Consider the following 21,936-nt stretch of genomic DNA (forward strand, 5'->3'; position numbering starts at 1 on the left):
GCAAACTTGGGAGCCAATTTATGTTGCCCTAATCTAAAGATCTTTTTTTTTTTTTTTTTTTTTTTTTTTTTTTTTTTTTTTTTTTTTTTTTTATTTATTTTTGGGACAGAGAGAGACAGAGCATGAACGGGGGAGGGGCAGAGAGAGAGGGGGACACAGAATCGGAAACAGGCTCCAGGCTCTGAGCCATCAGCCCAGAGCCTGACGTGGGGCTCGAACTCACGGACCGCGAGATCGTGACCTGGCTGAAGTCGGACGCTTAACCGACTGCGCCACCCAGGCGCCCCTCTAAAGATCTTTTAAAGGAGATTTTCTACTAATGAACTGTCAATGATTTATGGGCTGGAGCCACATGGCACTGGTTGAGACAATTTGGACAGATCAGGCTGGGAAGCAGACACAAGAAGAGCTATTAGGATTCAAGTCACAGAATCCTCACAAGAGCGAATCCCAAAATCTGCATTGAAAATAGAAAAGAGGGCCTAGCTCTTTTACTGATAAAAAGGTGGCCCAGTGGTTTCATAATATCCACATTATAGTTGAGTAGTAGAATCATAGCTTACCAAAAAAAAAAAAAAAAAAAAAAAAAATGGAGTCAGATGAATAATGACAACAATAAACAACATACATTGAATGTGTATCATGAACTAAATGCTTTCCCTGTATAATATTATTTAATTTACTCTCAACCCCTTTGAGATAAGTACTCTATGACTAGCATTTTAGAGAATAGAACATGAGGCTTAGAGGTTATAAATCATTTGCCAAAGGCCACGTGGGTGGAGAAGGGGAGAGTGAAATGGCCAGATATGTCTGACTCCAGGAGTGGTGTTCTCTACCATTGTGACACCTGCACCAGCACACAAATAAAAGATGAGACTAAAAAGCCTCAGCATTTCTTCAGTGTTAAAAGTTGGAAATAAAAACAAAAATTGTGTATACAATTGTTCCCCCAGTATTGGGGAATACTCCAAGATAAGGGAAGTGTACTTGGTGTGCAGGACGATCCTTTTCTTACACGGTGTTCCTGAAGACATAGCCAAACACTTATGGGCATTTAAAACTATCTTGAGCTTTCTATTAGCATAATTTCTTACAAATTTGGAGATATTTGAATTTAATAGTACAGTTCCTATCATTGTGAATTTTTATCCTTGCTTCTTAGAAAACTGTCAACCTGTAATTGTTAATTTTTTCTTTAAATTTCTATGATTGAAATTCATTTTCTTTCACCAAGTCCATCATCACTGCACCCCTATTTTTAAACCAATTTAGATGAGTACTTCACTGACCTTTTCTAACACAAAGTATGCCTTGGTAAATTATTTTTAGTTGAAAAAAATTTGCTTTAGTTTGAGTTTTTAAGAAAACAGTAAAAAATGCAGTGAGATGTTTCAATTTAGTTTTTAGTGAAATTCTAAATGATAAAATAATAATTGCATAAACATGGTAATTTCTACAAAAACGCAAATAAGATGAACATGAAACTTTCTCTGTCACTCCTCAGAAACACAGGCATGGGCCACTCCACTCTAATACCACCCATTCTCTTTGTCATGGCACAAATCTGGTAGCTTCCCTTTTCAGCAACTCCAACTATACCTGCCTGAACTCAGCCTTCAATGATGAACAGAATTTACAAGATAAAGGAACGGGGTATTCCAATTGAGAAGAACAGTGTGTACAGTATACAGCAAAGACTTGAAGGGAATCATCAGACATTGGGGGTGGGAAGGATGGATGCTGATAGGAGATAAGGTCATGTAGATAGAATTGGGGCCAAATGTTGAGGGCCTTTTATGTTGTGTAAAGGAGTCTGATACTTAAGGAACTACAAACCATTGACAACCTGTTTTCTTTCTATGTTCAGGGGCTTCATATATGTCATCACCTCCTGTTGTTGTATAAGTTGGAAAAAAAAAAAAAAGCTAGCTATACAAACTAGCCAAACACAGCTAGCCTCTTTTTTCATATCCATTTGTAGCATATTTCTACAATACATTTAGCAGCCTGATACTATGGTTCTCTGTACGTGAAATTTTTCTTTGACATGAAGAAAAGCCATGACTAATTCAAGGAAAGCCTATTTAGGTGGAACTTTTGAAGACTATAAAGCAATTGAAATTATAGCTAGAAAAATAAACTATCTTTCAAGAGAAAAATACACATCTACTGCTGAAGCCATGGGCGATCTTTTTATAAAAGATACGTTTCATCTTTTATGCCTGTGCAATTTTCCTCTATGCCAAAAGATTCCTCTATATATCAGGATTAATGGACCATCTCAAATGAAGAAGAACAATCACATTATACAAGGTTTCCCCAAGCCCCCTGCAATATATCCAGATGTCACATAGCTTTAGTTTTGGAACTTTCTGATGGGGTCAGAATCAACTGAATAGAAGATAGTAGCGTGTGTGCATATATGCGTGTATGTGTGATTTCAAAACAATTTTTTTTAACTGGACTCATTTCATATACAAAATCTTGACTTCAAACCAACTAAACTTCCAGATTATTTGGTTCTTTCAGTACTTTCTACTTTTACCAGGATTTCAGGCTCAAGGAAAATTGCTCTGAAGATTTAATACATTTTCTCATTGAAAGTGCGTGTTTCTTCCAAGGCGGGGAACATAGTCTATTATTGACCCACATGCTGAGGGACCACCAGAAGTGTGGAAAACTTGGTAGAACCTGGGCGACAGACAAAATAAAATCCTATTAGCAGATCTAGCAAACTCAGAATGTGTTCTATTCCTCTAATAAAGGTTGGTCTTATTTTGTGGGGAGTGCTGAGTGTTGTTTGTAAGCAAGTGCTTGTCCTATCACTTATTGAAATTGTGAGAAGGGAGAACAGGTGGTAATGACAAGATGCACTAATGCAGACTCTTTCAAGTTGCTCACTAAAATCATTAGTCCTGTTCCACCCCCTCTTCAGCACAAATGTGTTAACGTCAAGACTGGTGGAATGGTTACCTAGGCTTCATGATGTCTAGAGGCCATCAAATATTAAATATTTGTTACTTTAGTTTTACAATACAATTAAATAATGATGGATTTAAACAAATGCATTTATACCACATTTGAAAGTCCTGGGGTAAAAACGGGATCAAGATAAATCTTCCCACGTTCTAATTCACATATGCTTGGTTTTAGGAGCATGGCATTCCTACGGACATGGGCTATGCGGTGGCTCCTCACCACTCGGGAGTCTACCCTGTACACGTTCAGCTTTATGAAGCCTGGAAGAAGGTTTGGAATATTAGAATCACCAGCACTGAGGAATATCCACATCTGAAACCAGCTCGATATCGGAGGGGCTTCATCCACAAAAACATCATGGTGAGCTTTCTCCGGTATGCATAGGGTACAACTAATTCTTCCAGATTTCCATTCTTCATTTGAAGAAAGAACAAAAGAGGCAAGCGAAATGTTGAAAGCTTAACTATAGCAAAAGCTGCATGTTGCAGGAAGTACATTCATCATATCTATGCAAAGGATGTTTTAATTAAAGTTACCTCTTCTCGATTCTTTAGTATAAAATGTTTTGTTTTGTTTTTACTGACACTACTACTATTAACCAGGAACTGATATTAAAATACTAAGGAAACACTACATCTGGCTTGCAGGTAATTTATAGAAGCCATCATTTCCTCAAAAAGTTATTTAGTATGTAAAACTAAAACCAACTCTCTGCGTATTAACCATGCTGCTCTTGTACAAGTCAGACTGTTCTCTTTACCATGTCAAACCAAACAAATAAACAAAAAATTCAACTACTTACAGCAAGAAGCTATATGTGAAGTCCTGCATAATCACTAACAGATCATAATATAGAGTACAAAAGTAACAGATGATGTTAACTAAGTCATTTACATCCATTGTCAGATTCTCCCCCAAGCTTCTCTGTTTTGTTTGTTTGTTTGTTTTGTTTTTTTTTTACCCTGGTGATAAATGCACACTGTCGAGATATGTTACTGCCTGATGCTTTGTGAGGCCTCCCAAAGTAATTAAATCCTACTTTTTCCCAAATTAGAAAATCCAAAGAGTGCTGGTGAAGTTAGGGATGGGCTTCCTGGGACACGTACTGGGAAGGAATACCACACAGAAGAACACTATGTGGTGAGGCACTAGAACTCTCTGTCAAACTGTGTTTGACCAGATGTCTGCTCTCTAGAATTAGGTGTAACTGACTTCTTTTCAGACAGTTTTCTAATGTCTGCAAAAATTACAGAATGGATAATGACATTTAACCTAGAGCAACTCCCGTCTTGACTTTTTCCTCAACAAAAACTGTCGTAAATGCTAGATGGGGACAAAATGGCTCTATTTTATCCCAGTCTGCCCTTCTTCTTTACTGAAAATAAACTCACTATGCATCAATCTGCTAGCCTTTTGATCAGACAGAGTTTAGGAGACTTGGGTTATATTATCATTTAAAAGTATGGAAGAGTATTTCAAATCATATTCAGGCTTAGTAGAATAGTAAACTTAAGTCTCTAAGGACTTTATTAAATGTTGTTCTCTTTTGTTTCTGTTTCTCTCAGTACTGCCAGAAAATTTTCTTGCATATGTCCCATGAGATATGTTCATTTTTCATTTCTCCTGAAAACATATTTTACCTGTATTATAAATGTACAAATCTTGCAGATAATAAAGGCTGTAACAGATTTCCTGTTTTGACAGAACTGTCCCTATCGCTCCAGTTTTGTACCAATCCATGGAAACCCTCTATATTTGTTTTGTAGGCTCTTGGATGAGAATTTCCAAGTGGGAAATGTTCAGCAGGCAGGTGATTATGCAGTAAAAGAGAGAGGACAGGGCTTGGAGGCATCCAAATAGAGATACAAGTGAAGACCACCAGAGCCAATACCCCCCTCCTAGGGAGAGACTGCAAAGAAAAAAAATCACACCCATATTTTGTTTTATGACATGAGGGAAACTTTTTTTTTAATATTCACAAATCAAATTCCAAAGGCCTTAAATGAAAGTCATTATCTTCCCATCAAACCAGCTTTTATTGATCCTGCTATTCCCAATTCAGTTCTACATTTCAAACATCACACTGGCCACTGCCTGCCCCCCCCCTCCCCCGCCAACTTCCAGTCTCGACATTCCATCAATAATTCCTTTACAATAAGTTTTTTCCCCCTGAGTTTCCTACAGCCTAATTCACTGCCTTGATTTCATGTGTAAACTACGTTGCTTGTTCCTACTTTGTCTGTTTACAACTTCTATCCACCTCCTGCACTGCAACCTAGCCCACAGATAGTGCCAATCTTTTCATTCCTTTTATTTTTATTTTTGAGCACAACCGGTTTTATGAAATAACTTTGAGTCATTTCCTCCCCTGTTCTAGCTTTCCCAGTCTGCCAACACACGTGGGTGGTATACAGTCTATGAAACTTAATACAAATTGACCCTTTGTATGGACTATTTTATAAACATAAAACTCAGTAACCAACCCTAACCCCTTAATCTTAAAAGTGTCCTCTTTGATTAGATGCCTCCCCTTGTCAGTGAAACAGTGTCTACCTGGCTTCCCTTTGCCCAATAGAATTAAATGTTTTCCCTATTCCAAACAATGTTTACAAACTGTTTCCCATTTGGGAATTTCTTCCTACAGGTGAATTTTATTTCCTTCACTTCTCCTTAAATCATCTGGTTTAATTTCTCAGTTTTGTAGCATTCTATTAAGTTGGTGCAGGTTCTAGTATTTTTTATTATTATTTAAACTCAAGTTAGTTAACATACAGCGTGATATTGGTTTCAGGAGTAGAACCCATTGATTCATCACTTACATATAATACCCAGTGCTCATCCCAACTAGTGCCCTCCTTAATGCCCATCACCCATTTAGCTCATTACCCCATGCACATCCACTCCAGCAACCTTCAGTTGGTTCTCTGTCTTTAAGGGTCTCTATAGTTCGCCTCCCTCTCTCTTTTTATCTTATTTTTCCTTCCCTTCCCCTGTGTTCATCTGTTGTATTTCTTAAATTCCACATATGATTGAAATTATATTTGTCTTTTCTGACTGACTTATTTTGCTTAACATAATATCCTCTAGTTCTATCCACGTTGCTGCAAATGGCAAGATTTCATTCTTTTTCATCACCAAGTAGTATTCCATTGTATAGATGTACCACATCTTCCCTACCCATTCATCAATCGATGGACATTTGGACTCCTTCCATAATTTGGCATTGTTGATAGCGCTGCAGTAAACATTGGGGTACATGTGCCCCTTCAAATTAGCATTTTTATGTCCTTTGGATTAATACCTAGTACTGCAATTGCTGTGTTGTAGCGTAATTCTATTTTTATTTTTTGAGAAATCTCCATACTGTTTTCCAGAGTAGCTGCACCAGTTTGCATTCCCACCAGCAGTGCAAAAGGGTTCCTCTTTCTCTACATCCTCACCAACCGCTGTTGTTTCCTGAGTTATTAATTTTAGAAATTCTGATAGGTGTGAGGTGATATTTCATTGTAGCTATGATGTATAGTTCCCTGATGATGAGTGATGTTGAGCAGCTTTTCATGTGTAAAGTTAGTAGCAGACCTGTCCACTGAAATTTGGCAGGCCAGAAGGGAGTGGCAGGAAATATTCAATATGCTGAATAGAAAAAATATGCAGCCAAGAATCCTTTATCCAGCAAAGCTGTTATTCAGAATAGAAGGAGACATAAAGAGTGTCCTAAACAAAAACTAAAGGCATTCATGACCACTAAACCAACCCTCCAATAAATTTTAAGGGGGACTCTCTGAGTGGAGAAAAAAAAAAGACCAAAGCAACAAAGACTACAAAGGACCAGAGAACATCACCAGAAATGCCAGTTCTATAGGTCAGGTAACACAATGACACTAAATTCATCTTTCATAATCACTCTGAATGTAAATGGGCTAAATATTCCACTTAAAAGACACAGGGTAGCAGAATAGGTAAAAATCAATATCCATCTATATGCTGCCTACAAGAGACTCATTTTAGACCTAAAAACACTTGCAGATTGAAAATAAGGGGATGAGAACCATCTATAATGCTAATGAAGGTCAAAAGAAAGCCAAAGTAGCCATACCTATATCAGACAAACTAGATTTTTTAAATGTTTATTTATTTTTCAGACAGAGACAGAGTGTGAGCAGGGGAGGGGCATAGAGAGAGGAAGACACAGAATCTGAAGCGGGCTCCAGGCACAGAGCCCGACACGGGGCTTGAACTCACAAACCACGAGATCATGACCTCAGATGAAGTCTGATGCTTAACCAACTGAGCCATCCAGGTGCCCCCAGACAAACTAGATTTTAAAACAAAGACTGAACAAGAGATGAAGAAGGGCATTATATCATAATTAAGGGGTCTATCCATCAAGAAGATATAACAGTTGTAAATATTTATGCCCCCAACTTGCTAGAACCCAAAGATATAAATCAACTAATAAAAAAAACATAAAGAAACTCATTGATAATAATACAATAATAGTAAGGGGACTTCAACACCCAATTTACAACAATGGACAGATCATCTAAGCAGAAAGTCAACAAGAAAACAATGGCTTTGAATGACACACTGGACCAGATGGACTTAACAGATATATTCAGAACATTTCATCCTAAAGCAGCAGAATACCCATTCTTCTCGAGTACACATGGTACATTCTCCAGAATAGATCACATATTGGGTCACAAATCAGTCCTCAACAAGTACAAAAAGATCGAGATCATACCATGCATATTTTCAGATCACAACACTTTGAAACTTGAAATCAACCACAAGAAAAATTGAGAAAGCCCCCAAATACATGGAGGTTAAAGAACACCCTACTAAAGAATGCATGGGTTAACAAGGAAATTAAAGAACATGGAAGCAAATGAAAACACAACAGTTCAAACCCTTTGGGATGCAACAAAGACAGTCCTAAGAGGAAAGTACATTGTGATTCAGGCCTATCTCAAGAAGCAAGAAAGCTCCCAAATGCACAACCTAACCTTACACTTTTCATACTTTTTAAAATGCTGCCTTCATTTTGGCCTTCCTAACCTTGATACTTCCAGTTTTCTCCATACCCCTTAACTTGCTCTTCAAGTACCTGAAAACAATTTAGACTAAATCTATCTTTCCATCTTCTATTTTCCTGTAGCTAATACAGACTCACTCCAGCCAAAAAGTTCTAAAGCAGTATTGCTGTGTCTACATCTTTGTCATTTTTTTCTACCTTGAAAGACTTTCTGAACACACTGTACCTATTCAAGATATTCAAACTGAATCCTAAAAATGATTCAAAATCATGCACTTTTAAAATATAAAACTAACCTAGCGTTTAATCATGTGGTCATTTTGTTATTTAGCTTTGGAGTATTTCTCATTATCCTGATATACCTTAAATCTTCGAGGGTAGAAAGTATAAATCTTTGTGTTCTCCCACATGGACTTACACAGAGTTTAGAATATGTATTTGTTTAAAAAAATGTATAAATGCTGTATAAAGTTTGGATTTCCAGGAAAAAGATATTTTCATGAATTGTTAGGGAACATATTTAATTCAGTTAGAGTATCTTTGCACTTAGTCCTTTTTTGCCATTGATTTTGTGCATAACATTATAAGAATGTGTAGTATTTTTAAATGTAAACATCACCAGAATGAATACTCCACAATAAATTGAAGTTCCTTTAACTATTTCATCAATATAGAATGGCTTCTGAGGATATTTCACCAATTTTCAAAATATAAATAGGAGATAAAGTTTTGAGTTATACAGCAATATATGATATACAGATTGAGCTAAGAATTATGTTTTCTAAGAAAACTTTCAAGGATAAGATTGAAATTTATTATAATACACAAACTAAAGAAAAAGAAGTATATTTGTAGAGGCTTGCAAAGCATGAAAAGTCCTATAAAGGTAATATTTTGAAAGCACTTACTGAGCCAAATGTGCTTCAAGAAAAAAGGCAGGAAAAAATGAAGATCAGTTTGCTGAGGACAATAAACAGAAGACTCATCTGTGTAAGATTCTGTAAGCTTGTAGTTCTCCAAAGTGTATTCATTAATTTTCTACTACTTCAAGTACACAGTGACAAACACAGGTCATTATGAAGTCATTATATAAGATTTAGCTAAAGATTGTACCATCCTGCACAGCTTTAATTCACACTTTCTTTTATAATTGCACTGTTATTTTACTAGGAAAGCTGTAAGAATTTGAAAAAAAATATCCTTATCACAGATGTGTACAATTGAAGCAAATAATGGTTTTCATGTACAAAGGATGAAAATAAGACTTTTTCCTAAGTGAGCTTGTATCATTTTGTTTGTGACAGTTTATAAAAATTAATAATCAAAAGCATAATCTCTTTTTTACTTTTGAAACTGGCAGGCTTCAGACTTAGAATTCAGGGCAATTTCTAAAGCCTGCAGCAGTCCTTTCAGAGTAAAGAAGATACTATGATTTGTGTCTCAAATATTTATTCTAATTTAAAATATAATTTCTTAAGAATCACATTAAGTTAATAATTGACCTTTTTTCTAGTGCATGTATAGAATTTGGAAGAAAGTATTATCCTTAAAATTTTTGCCTACTACACTACAGGATAACACAGACAATTCCTATATTTTTAAAGTATCATTTTTACTTCATTTTTATTTTTTAAGATGCTGGAACATACTAGGCTTCATAGCAGCAGTACTGACTTGGAGATTTAAAATAGATAAGTGGCTAAAATAATTCAAAGTCTATCTTAGTTTTAAAATATTTCTTCAACTTTCTTCTGTATTCCTTCTGTACTGATGTCATCCTTGCTTTCCCAGAGTGTGAAGGATTTTCTGGGCCTGAGTTAAGAGTTGTATAACGAGGGGTGCCTGGGTGGCTCAGTTGGTTAAGCGTCCGACTTCGGCTCAGGTCATGATCCCATGGTTCGTGGGTTCCAGCCCTGCATTAGGCTCTGTGCTGACAGCTCAGAGCCAGGAGCCTGCTTTGGATTCTGTGTCCCCCTCTCTCTCTGCCCCTCCCCCACTCATGCTCTGTCTCTCTCCGTCTCAGAAATAAACATTAAAAAAAATAATAAAATAAAATTAAAAAGAGTTGTATAATGACACCAGTTTATGCATCAGCTTCCATGAAAAAGAACCCACGGTTCAACAAATTAATTGGTTGAAAGCAATTTTTCCTTACTTGTTTATTCTTCCTTCAGGTTCTTCCAAGACAAACCTGTGGGCTTTTCACTCACACAATTTTCTACAAAGAATATCCAGGAGGTCCTAAAGAGCTGGACAAGAGTATTCAAGGAGGTGAACTTTTCTTCACTGTGGTTCTCAACCCAGTAAGTACTTTGATTTATTTTCAAAAAAAAAAAAAAAGAAAAGAAAAGAAAAGCAAAGAAAAGAAAAGAAAAAGATGAAAAATGACAGGTGACTGAAAATTACCTTGACAAAAAGGCCAGGGTTTGGGTAGTTTCAGCCAAATCAATATGAAGTTCTAGCTCCAACACAGAAAAAGACTAAATGCAACTACATATAGAGATGGGGACAAACTCATTCTACAAGAAGCAGTGACAAGTGGAACTTATGGAAAGCCAGGAAAGTGCTCCAGAACCTCCTTTGCATTCAAAAGTGTTCAGAATTTAGAGATTCTTGCATTTATGGAGAACAAGACCTTTTTTTTAAATTTTTACTTAAACTCCAGTTAGTTAACATACAGTGTAATATTGGTTTCAGGTGTACAATATACTGATTCAACACTTCCAAACAATAGCCAGTGCTCATCCCAAGTGTCCTCCTTAACCCCCAACACCTATTTGATCCATCCCCCCACCCACCTTCCCTCTGGTAACCATTAATTTGTTCTCTGTAGTTAAAAGTCTGTTTCTTGGAATAAAAGACACCTAAAGTTAATCCTAAAAAAAAAAAAAAAAGAGTCTGTTTCTTGGTTTGCCTCTCTATTTTTTACCTTTGCTTGTTTGTTTTGTTTCTTAAATTCCACATATAAGTTAAATCATATTATATTTGTCTTTCTCTGACTGACTTATTTCACTTAGCGTAATACACTCTAGCTCCATTCACGTCATTGCAAATGATAAGATTTCATTCTTTTTGATGGCTGAGTAATATTCCATTGTGTGTATATCCCACCTCTTCTTCATTCATTCATCAGTTGATGGATATTTGGGCTCCTTCTATAATTTGAGTATTGTAGACAATACTGTTATAAACATTGGGGTGCATGTATCCCTCTGAATTAGTATTTTTGTATCCTTTGGGTAAATACCCAGTACTGCAATTGTTGGGTCATAGGGCAGTTCTATTTTTAACTTTTTGAAGAAACTCCATACTGTGGAGTGGCTGCACTAGTTTGCATTCCCACCAACAGCGCAAGAGTGTTCTCCTTTCTCCACAGCCTCACCAACCTTTGTTTTTTCTTGTGTTGTTGATTTTAGCCATTCTGACTGGTGTGAGATGATATCTCATTGTAGTTTTGATTTGTATTTCCCTGGTGATTAGTGATGATAAGAATCTTTTCATGTGTCTGTTAGCCATCTGTATGTCTTCTTTATATCTATATATATGGATACCTATATATATATATATATATATATATATATATATATATATATATATATATATATCTTCTTTATCTCTCTATATATAGATATATATAGAAAGAGAGTGAGATATATATATATATATATACATTTTTTTAATATATTTTATATATATTCAAAACCCAAAAAAAGGAATAATCCAATTAAAAAGGAAAGAAGACATGAATGGATACTTTTCCAAAGAACAAGATTTTTCACCTATAAAACTCTTTTATTCCCACTATGGACCAGTTTTCTCATTTAAATGACCATTAACTCTATTATTCATTTTTTTCCCCCTCCTATTTAAAGTAAAGGTATAAGCGGGGCACCTGGCTGGCTCAGTTGGTAGAGTGTGCAACTCTTGATCTTGGGGTTGTAAGTTCAAACCTCATATTGTGTGAGAGATTACATAAAAATAATTTTTAAAGGGGCACCTGGGTGGTTCAGTCAGTTAAGCATCTGACTTCGGCTCAGGTCATGATCTCACAGTTTGTGGGTTTGAGCCCCACGTTGGGCTCAGTGCTGACAGCTCGGAGCCTAGAGCCTGCTTCGGATTCTGTGTCTCCCTCTCTTTTTCTGCCCCTCCCCTGCTTGCGCTCTGTCTCTCTCTCTTCCAAAAATAAACAAACACTAAAAAAATAATAATTTAAAAACATAGTTTTAAAAATGAAGTAAAGGTATAAGCAAAATGGAAGAAGAATTAGATAAGAAAATATGGTCATTTTGGATACATTTATGTGAGATCTTGTCTTGCTAGGTCTCATGCTGGGCAGAGCAGCCTGTTTAATTGGCTTCTGCCTTTCCTCCTTCACTTCTTGTGTCCCAGCTCCACAATGAATCACTTGCACATATATCTGCTTGAGGCAAGTATTATAAAGTTGTGTAGAGAAAGATGAACCAATTGAAGTAAGGTGTATAAGGAAAAGAAGGAATTTTATTTCCCTTCTGAAAATCACTAACATAAAAAATAAAATTGGGTTTATTAATCAGATAGATGTATGGGTTTGCCCCTGGCATTAGCAATACTCAAGAAGAAAAAGTATAATGTTCCAAATGTGAAAAAATGTCTATCAGCATAAAAATTGAAGAATGTAGAAATAAAGAGAATAAAACTTGAAAGGCCCACTCTGGACCCTAATTTTACAGGTCTTACAAATAAAATTGCAGGTATTTTTCATCTTCTTGTATGTAATGACTCTATTCATTTCTCAGCTTCGATAGGAATAAGGATAAGGAATAAGGAATAATGAGATTAGGAATAAGGATAACTCATCTTTGTGCAAAATCAGCATGTGTATCTAAAAATCAATAAATATAGTTTGGGGTAGTATGGCATCTTGCCTTTTTGAAGTTTATTCATCTTCATACCCCCAAAATATATGTAATTCTGATTTATACATCAGGAAAAAAATCTGAGTTTTCTAACATATCTATTCTCTAATACATTTATAAGAAATTTTTTTTTCACTATTTCAAAACCAAATTATTCTTTTTAATTAGATAAAAACCTTATAGTAAAGCTTGTGTGCATCTTGGATACTAATTTGAGCTAAATTAGCTGAGCAAATGCTTTACATGTTTAGCAAATCTTGCTACTTTTCAGGCCTTTATCGATAATATTTGGCAATATTGTTTGTCTTGATGAGAAGATCTATGGGGAATAAAGGGGAGAAAAAAACTTTCCCACAAAACTTGTGCTTCCTGATTCAGAAAACTTACAGTAGACAATTACTTTCAGATAAATGCTGGAATTCAAAATAAGTGACAGATCCTTGTCAGATACCATAAGATAGGGAAGGAATCCAAATTAATTTCATCTGGCTTGCCAACTCCAATTTTTGGAAGCAGCTATAGTTCCCTGGAGATTTCTGGTTGAGAAGCCCACTTCTAGACTCAGCCCAAGTCTCGCCCAAGGGAAAACTGCTATCATTAGTTAGTGATGTTTGCCTTTCAGAACAGAGTGAGGAGGAGTGACCTGTTTCCCATGAATTCTCCATCCCAAAATTACATGTTTGGGTAAAGCTTGTGTTAAAATTAAGAGAGGTCCAGGTGCAGTGAGGCATGCTACTAATTTGGCAGATGGCGCTCTTTTTTAGGTCAGAATGAGAATGAGAAAACCTTGATGGAATCAAAGTAGATATTAGCTGCAGGAAAGATATGAAATTTAATTATAGTGGATTTGAATGATACCCATTATAAGCTTAAGTAATACCCCAGTCTTTGATTTCTGAGAATGTTGAATGAGTTTGCTGTTTCCGATAAAAAAAGGCAGTTGTGTACTGGAAACATACCTATGTCTCTTAAACATATTCAAATACACTTGAGTTGAAAATGAAAATATAAGCAGGACTTTAATTAATGTATTTTAAAAGTTTTCTTCCTATATGTCAACATAATATCAAGGTGCTCCAGTAAGTTTTACCAGTATTGGGGTAACTCTGCAACAGAGTACCTCTCAGAGTTAAACTAGAGCAGATCACAGTAAAGATAACTAGAATAACTGTCTAGCCTGGAATGTTCTACTGTTACCAAAGTATTTTTTCTTGCTAAAGAAAAAAATGCCAACCAAGTAAATTTTTTTTTAATTTTTTAACATTTATTTATTTTTGAGACAGAGAGAGACAGAGCATGAACAAGGGAGGGGCAGAGAGAGAGAGGGATACACAGAATCTGAAACAGGCTCCAGGCTCTGAGCTGTCAGCACAGAACCCGACACGGGGCTCGAACTCACGGACCGTGAGATCATGACCTGAGCCGAAGTCAGACGCTTAACCGACCAAGCCACCAAGGTGCCCCGCCAACCAAGAAATTTAATATAAAGACAAATATTATCACCGTCTAGAAGAGAGAAAAACTCAGCCATCTCCAAATATATTTCCCATGTCATGGGGCCTAGCCTCCTCTGATGTGGGTTGGATACAGAGATTTTAATTAATAGACTCTGAAGTTCAGGTACAGTTGAGAGGTGGACCCATCAGGCTATTTGAGCCTAGGACCATTAAGAAATTGAGAATTCTTTTCATTTATGGGGCGCCTGGGTGGCTCAGTCAGTTAAGCATCCAACTCTTGATTTTGGCTCAGGTCATGATCTCACAGTTCATGGGATCAAGCCCTATGTCAGGCTTCACGCTGGCAATGTAGCACCTGCTTGGGATTCTCTGTCTCCTTCTCTCTCTGCCCCTGCCCCTCCCCTACTTATGCGCTCACTTGCTCTCTCTCTCTCTCTCTCTCTCACTCTCTCAAAATAAAAAAATAAACTTAAAATAATAGAATTATTTTCATTCTTTTTTCTTTTACGTTCTAAACTCAACCAGTGACTTCTTGATTATAGTTCACTTTCCTATACAGATCCTACTATAGGAAAAGAATATGTTGATCATAAGAATTTGTACTCACTATGACAGTAATTTGTAGCGCAATTTTATAAATCTTCTTTCAATCAGTGAATACTTCCCATGTAACCTATTTACCAGGAGAAGACCCCCTCTAAATTGTACATATTCTAATATTTCAGTTCCTCCATAATTTACAATTTATAGTTTTAAACTAATGATGTTCTATTTTTATTAATTTCATGATCTTCACTAATTTCCTTCTATCCCTAAGAAACGGATGCTCTCTGTTCGTGTAGTGAATCAGGTTCTGGAGCCCATCAGGCTGAGTAACAGATCCTGAAGTGTTTGTTGATTGATTCTGGTAGGTAATAATCATTATTTTATGGATATACCACAGGAGACAGCCACTGGAATGATCCCAGAATCACTGTTATCTATAGACACACAAGCACAAAATTTCTACACAAACGTGTAATATACCCAGACACAAATATTCTTAATCAATTCACAGTGATACAGGCACCTTCATTTATCCTTTAAAAAAGAGTCTACTTATTTTACATACCTATAAGATAATATGCAGAACTGAAACTTAGGAAGATGACAAAAGATATCCATTGACAATAACTGTATGCCCTCAACAAATAGAACCCCATTAATCTATGACATACATACTTATACAAAAGGAGCTAGCAAAAGTATACTGTTCATTTTAACATGAATTTCTGGTTCAACCTATCTTAGGAAAATGTGAAAATACTTAACTAGTGTAACAAATGGAATAGTTCTGGATTAGACATTGTTCCTCTGGGAGCCATATTATCTTCTATGGCTCCAAAAAAAGATGTCACCTTCTTGCTCCAGTGTCCTTATTAAAAATTACCAAATGTTCTAAGTCTTGGTTTACTCTCTTATTCAATAAACAGACTCTAGATATTGAGTCATTAACAATTGTATCTGTGGGATGCTGGGCCTCCCTTAAACCTTCTTGATAATAAAATCAGTGCTTGCTTCACGTATTAATCCAAAAGAGTTGTGGATTGCCATGAGATTCATGCACTTACCACACTCTTGGAATCCAAGTGGAGCAGAACCCTGACAGCACAGCAAAATTATACTTCCTTCATCAAACTGTTAAACATCCCAAACAGTTGATAATCCCTTTATGCCCATATTTTATTAAATATTATTGTCTCTCTGTTTGTCAAGTTGATATAGCATTCATCCACTATACCCTCCCTACCCTCTTACCCAAATTCCTTCAAGATAAATCTACATTGTGTTTCTCTCGTTAAAGAAAAATCATAAACATGGATGTGAAAAGAATGAGTATCTTAAACTGGGAGTAACACATGAGTGGATTACAATGAAAAGTAAAACAACATTTACACAAGATAGCAATATATACAGAAATTAACCCACATTGAGAAAAAAAAAATTAACTATAATTTACAGGTATAGGGGTTATGTGTGCTTATCTATAAAATTCATCTAAAAGGAAGCAACGTTTTTCCCTAATGAGAAATTTTATAATTCTTTCTTTTCTTATTTACTAATCCTGCAAAAAATTATGGTGACAGAAAACCTTATATTAAAAAATAAATAAATGATGGGGCACCTCAGTGGCTCAGTCAGTTAAGCATCCAACTTGGGCTCAAGTCATGATGTCACAGTTTGTAGGTTGGAGCTCTGCGTTGGGCTCTGCACTGAGAACTCAGAGCCTAGAGCCTGTTTTAGATTTTGTGTCTCCTCTCTCTCTGCCCCTCTCCCACTTGTGCTCTCTCTTTCTCTCTCAAAAATAAATAAGTAAACATCAAAACAATAAAAATAAATAAATGATAATAATAACAACTTTGGATAGTAGGAAAATGATTCCTGAACATGCCTAATAATGAATATTACTTGAGACACTGATTTTTAAAAATCCAGACTTTAGTGCATCAGAATCTCCAGGGAACAGTTTTGGGAACCTGAATATTTATCATTTAGGTGATTCCTTTTTTTAAATTAGTTTTTTAATGTTTATTTATTTTTGAGAGAGAGAGAGACAGACTGTGAGCAGGGGAGGAGCAGAGAGAGAGGGAGACACAGAATCCGAAGCAGGCTCCAGGCTCTGAGCTGTCAGAACAGAGCCTGATGAGAGGCTTGAACCCACAAACCCATGAGATCATGACTGAGGCAAAGTCAGATGCTTAACCGACTGAGCCACCCAGGCGCCCCTTGTTTAGGTGATTCTTATGATCAGGCAGACTTGGGAAATACTGCAAAGGAAGAAAATGGAGAAATAATTTTAGCAATCAAAGATTACCAAAAACTGCTCTAGAAATCATGGGCCTATGATTAAGGTATCAGAATTGAAAATGAACCCAAATCTCCAGTAGGGTTTAAAAAGCAATGAGAATAAATGCTTTTTCTTAGGGACCAGAGAACTCTAACTTGAATTGGAGTTTAAAATAAAAATAAAATAGAGATAACTCCTGTTTATCCTTTAAAGCTTTGCTTAGAGATCACCTTCCTCATGAAACCTCCTCGACTCTGGTTTAGAGGCCCCAACTTGTGTATCCATACCATCCCCTGCAGACTCTTTCGAAGTACTTATTACCTTGCTCTTATAATTATGAGTTTGCTATTAGTCTGCTTCTTGTGATAGAGAATGTCTTTCATCTCCAAAGCCATTCCCATGGCCAAACATTATGCCTTGTATCTAAGTTTTATGTAACATATATTGAGGAAGGGGAACTAACTTTTTTAATGACCTGACACCAAAAAAAAAGGGGGGGGGGGGAGAAAGAAAAAAAGGTAATGAATCCAAAAGGAAATCTTGGTCCTGGTAAGACAGCTCTCAAATCAAAAGCATAAGTAAAACCTATTTCATTGGTTGGCTAGGGCTGAATTATGTACTGTTATATACTGTGCTTCACATACATAATTGTCTCTTCTCTACAGAGACTTGTTTTTGTTGAGTTCCTCTGGTTGTAAGGACTAGAGACTCACTCAGGTTACCTCAAGTAATCGGTGTGTTGTTTGTAGAAAGCTGAACATCAGGGCCCATAGGACCTGAAGTGTTCTTCTGAGCCCAAGACATTTCTAGGGTCCATAATAATTAGAATTACTGATCTTGATCTTGTCTTAGTGCTTTAATATAAAAACACAAATGCTTCTTATGTGTCTGAGTATCTCTTTTTTCTACTACAGGCTATATATTCCTTCTCTGCTTCTATGGCTTCCACTAAAAAAAAAAAAAAATCATAAACGAATGAACTTAATTGATGACAAAAAGGGGTATGGGGTACTGGTAAAGCAAATTATGTTCCCCCATAATGGAATACATTCAGCTGTTAAAAATGTTGTTTATGTTATATTATTTATGATCAGGGATAGAATTAATATTTCCTCAGTTCCAGTTGTGTTCTCTATCTGTAAGTTTCATATGTCACCTAACACCTACCTCACCACATGATTGAGTTTATATCTTTTTTCCTATATAAGGGAGCATTCTTGCAGGAATGATCTATGTAGATTTCATTTTTGTGCTTCCCACTGTGTCTAGATCAATCCCTTGACTCAAAAAAGAGGTCACCAATTTTTTTCTTAAATTATTGACTTAATGCATGAATAGTTATGTCTTAGGGGCATCACTTAACTCATGATATATCCATGTGTGAATAATAACAAGACTGGTTTTAATAAAACTACATTCTGGAAGATTCTCTGCTTGGAAGTAGGTGAAATTCAAGATCCAGGAAATTTTTAACTGACCCTTAATGGGGGTAGTTTTCGCAAGTGATGATGAATTAGCTTGACATGGAATAATGTATAATTAAAGCTGGAAAGAACCACAAAGTTTATCTATTCAATCACCTAATTTTAGGCTAAAAGTCATTCCTGTAGTATTCTGTTGAGAACCCTGGCTTGCTTGACTCTGAGTTCAGTGCTTCTAAAACATGCTGCTTCTACATTCTTGGTTAAATTGCCCTTAGGGGCGCCTGGGTGGCTCAGTTGGTTGGGCGTCCGACTTCAGCTCAGGTCACGATCTCCCGGTCTGTGAGTCTGAGCTCCGCATCGGGTTCTGGCCTGATGGCTCAGAGCCTGGAGCCTGCTTCCGATTCTGTGTCTTCCTCTCTCTCTGACCCTCCCCCATGCATGCTCTGTCTCTCTCTGTCTCAAAAATAAATAAATATTAAAAAAAAAAAAAGTAAATTGCCCTTAATATGATACACATTACTCTTAATGTGACTCAGTTACCAGTTACCTGAAAAAAAATGTGTGAATGGTTTAAAATTTCTGGCCATTATCTAGCAAAAAGGAACCCATCACCAAGTTAAGTAAAAAACAAACAAATAAGTGCTTTGGGGGGAGTTGAGTTCAAGATGGTGGCCTAGCAAGATCCTGAACTCAGCTCCTCCTATGGACACAACAAATCTACAACTACATATAGAATAATTCCTTTTGAAAGGGACCTAAAAATAGAATGAACAGAGCCTCCACAGCAAAGGATAAAAGGGCAGCATTGAGAAAGGAAACAGAAGCAGAGACATGGATTCTTGAGGGAATAAAAACACACCCCAGCCACAGCAAATCACAATCAGAAGGGATATCAAGAGTACAGAACTTTTCCCTGAGGAGTTATAGATCAAAGCTCCACATCAGGCATTCCAACCCATAATTCCTGCACAAAAGAGACAAGCCCCCAAAACAACAGGCTTTGAAAAGCAATGGGAATTACATTCAGGAAAACTATAAAACGGTAAAGAATGGAAAATATTTTCTTAAAGGGCTTGTGTGTGAATTCACTTGACCCAGAAACCAGCCCAAAACACGAATTTGAAAAGCACGTAGATGATAGATAAAGGAGACCCATTTACAAACTTTAAATCATCCACTGGAGAGGCAGGACAGCAGGGACTCTCCCCAGGGACTAAGACATTTCTCCAAAAAAGACATACAGATGGCCAACAGGCACATGAAAAGACGTTCAACGTCACTAGTATTAGGGAAATGCAAATTAAAACCACAATGAGCTATCAGCTAATACCTCTTAGAGTGGCTATTATCAGATGGACAAGAAATAACAAGTGTTAGAAAGGATGTAGAGAAAAGGGAACTCTTAAACCCTGTTGGGATTATTGATGCAGTCAGTCTGGAAAACAGTATGGCGATTCCTTTAAAAATTAAGAATAACACTACCATATGACCCAGCTATTCCACTTCTGGGTATTTATCTGGAGAATATGAAAACTAATTTGAAAAGACGTTATGTACCTCTTTGTTCGTTGCAGCATTATTTGCAGTAGCTAAGATATCGAAACAACCTAAGTGTCCAGCAAGAGATGAATGTGTAAAGAAGATGTGGTACATTTATATAATGCAATACTACTTGGCCATAAAAAAGAATGAAAGCTTGCCATTTGTGACAACATGGCTAGATCTTGAGGATATTATGCTAAACGAAATAAATCAGATAGAAACACACAAATACCATATAATTTCCACATCTGGTGGAATCTAAGAAAAATAAACAAATGAATAAACAAAATAAAATAAAAACATATTCATATATACAGAGAACAAACTAGTGGTTACCAGAGGAGAAGGAGGTTCAGGGGTAGGTGAAATGGGCAAAGAGGGCCAACTCTATGGTGATGGATGGTAACTAAATTTGTGGTGCTAATCATTATGTAGTGTGTGCAGCTGTCAGTTATAAAGCTGTGCACCTGAAGTTTATATAATAAAAACAATCTAAGATCAAAAAAAAGTGCTTTTGTAAAAAGTTTTAAGAAGCACAGCTAAGGGAAAATGTTGGATGTACTTTTATTTTTTTTATTTTTTTATTTTTTTTTAACGTTTATTTATTTTTGAGACAGAGAGAGACAGAGCATGAACAGGGGAGGGGCAGAGAGAGGGGGAGACACAGAATCCGAAACAGGCTCCAGGCTCTAAGCTGTCAGCACAGAGCCTGACACAAGGCTTGAACTCACAGACTGCGAGAACATGACCTGAGCCAAAGTTGGACGCTCAACTAACTGAGCCACCCAGGCGCCCCTAGATGTACTTTTAAAGAACTATGAATAATAAACTATGTACTTTTATCTTGTTGATGTTACTTATAAATTGACAAGACTTTTAAATTTGTAAAGCCAAAATATTTTATTTCATTTATTTGCTATCCTCCATATCAGCCCCATTTTTCTATCAGTAATGTTCTTCATGACTAACTGTGGAGTTATGTAATTACTCGCCACTCTGTGAGATCAAGAATACCACAAGAAAGTATAATTAAGTCCCTTTGATTTCCGCAGTTAAGAAAAACAGAAATATGATTAACTCTCAAGTCATTGGACTATAAATTGAGAAATTTAAGAAAATAGGTATTAAGTTAAAGAAATGAATATGTTATTCCTTGTTTAGTCCTTTGATAGTTTCCCATAGCTTTCAGGATAAACAGAAAAGTCCTTCACCTGGAAAAAAAATTAAATCTGGCTCCCACCACTTTTATGGTCTATTCTTTCAATACTCATATATTCATCTTTCACCCCACCCCTAAATAGCACTTATTATTTTATTCTGTGCCTTAAAGAATGCTACTGGGTTCAAGCTGATTCTCTTCAGTAAACCTGAGTTCATATATCATCTTTTTATAGAAGACTTCCCTCAACTTTCCAGTTTCTCCTCTGTATTCTCAGGCATAACCCAGGCATAACTCTAACATAACTTTCCCACAGTACTACATTCAGTTATCTTTCTCATCCAATAAGTTTGTGCATTCCTTGATGTAAAGCATCTTATCTTATTCTATTTTATAATCACAATATATTGCAAAATTTGGGGCACATTATTAATTTTCAATAAATGACGATGGATTAACTTACCCTGCCTACATATGTACTATCCTTTGAATCTGAAGGGAAATCTGGTTGCCTGGAAAGTACATAATCACATAATCACAGAACTGACTCAAGAGCATTTGCATTACTGGGCTTTCATTCTCTCCCAACATGGCATCCAGACACATTCTTTGGAA

General features: G+C 36.3%; 1 protein-coding gene and 1 long non-coding RNA gene across 2 annotated transcripts in view; one reads left to right on the forward strand and one right to left on the reverse strand.

Annotated features, from left to right (window-relative positions):
- Positions 1-21,936, forward strand: part of LOC132692157 (bifunctional heparan sulfate N-deacetylase/N-sulfotransferase 3) — a 182,651-nt gene that overhangs the window by 86,675 nt on the left and 74,040 nt on the right. The window contains exons 5-6 of the mRNA XM_060654300.3: positions 3,157-3,342; positions 10,192-10,320. Of these exons, the coding sequence (XP_060510283.3) occupies positions 3,157-3,342; positions 10,192-10,320 (315 nt within the window). The remainder of the gene's footprint in view (positions 1-3,156; positions 3,343-10,191; positions 10,321-21,936) is intronic.
- Positions 18,833-21,936, reverse strand: part of LOC144616145 (uncharacterized) — a 251,109-nt gene continuing 248,005 nt past the window's right edge. Inside the window, exon 3 of the long non-coding RNA XR_013555173.1 lies at positions 18,833-19,077. This is a non-coding gene — a long non-coding RNA (uncharacterized LOC144616145). The remainder of the gene's footprint in view (positions 19,078-21,936) is intronic.

Source organism: Panthera onca, chromosome B1 (assembly GCF_046562875.1).
Source record: "Panthera onca isolate mPanOnc1 chromosome B1, mPanOnc1 haplotype 2, whole genome shotgun sequence".
Classification (NCBI taxonomy): Eukaryota; Metazoa; Chordata; class Mammalia; order Carnivora; family Felidae; genus Panthera; species Panthera onca.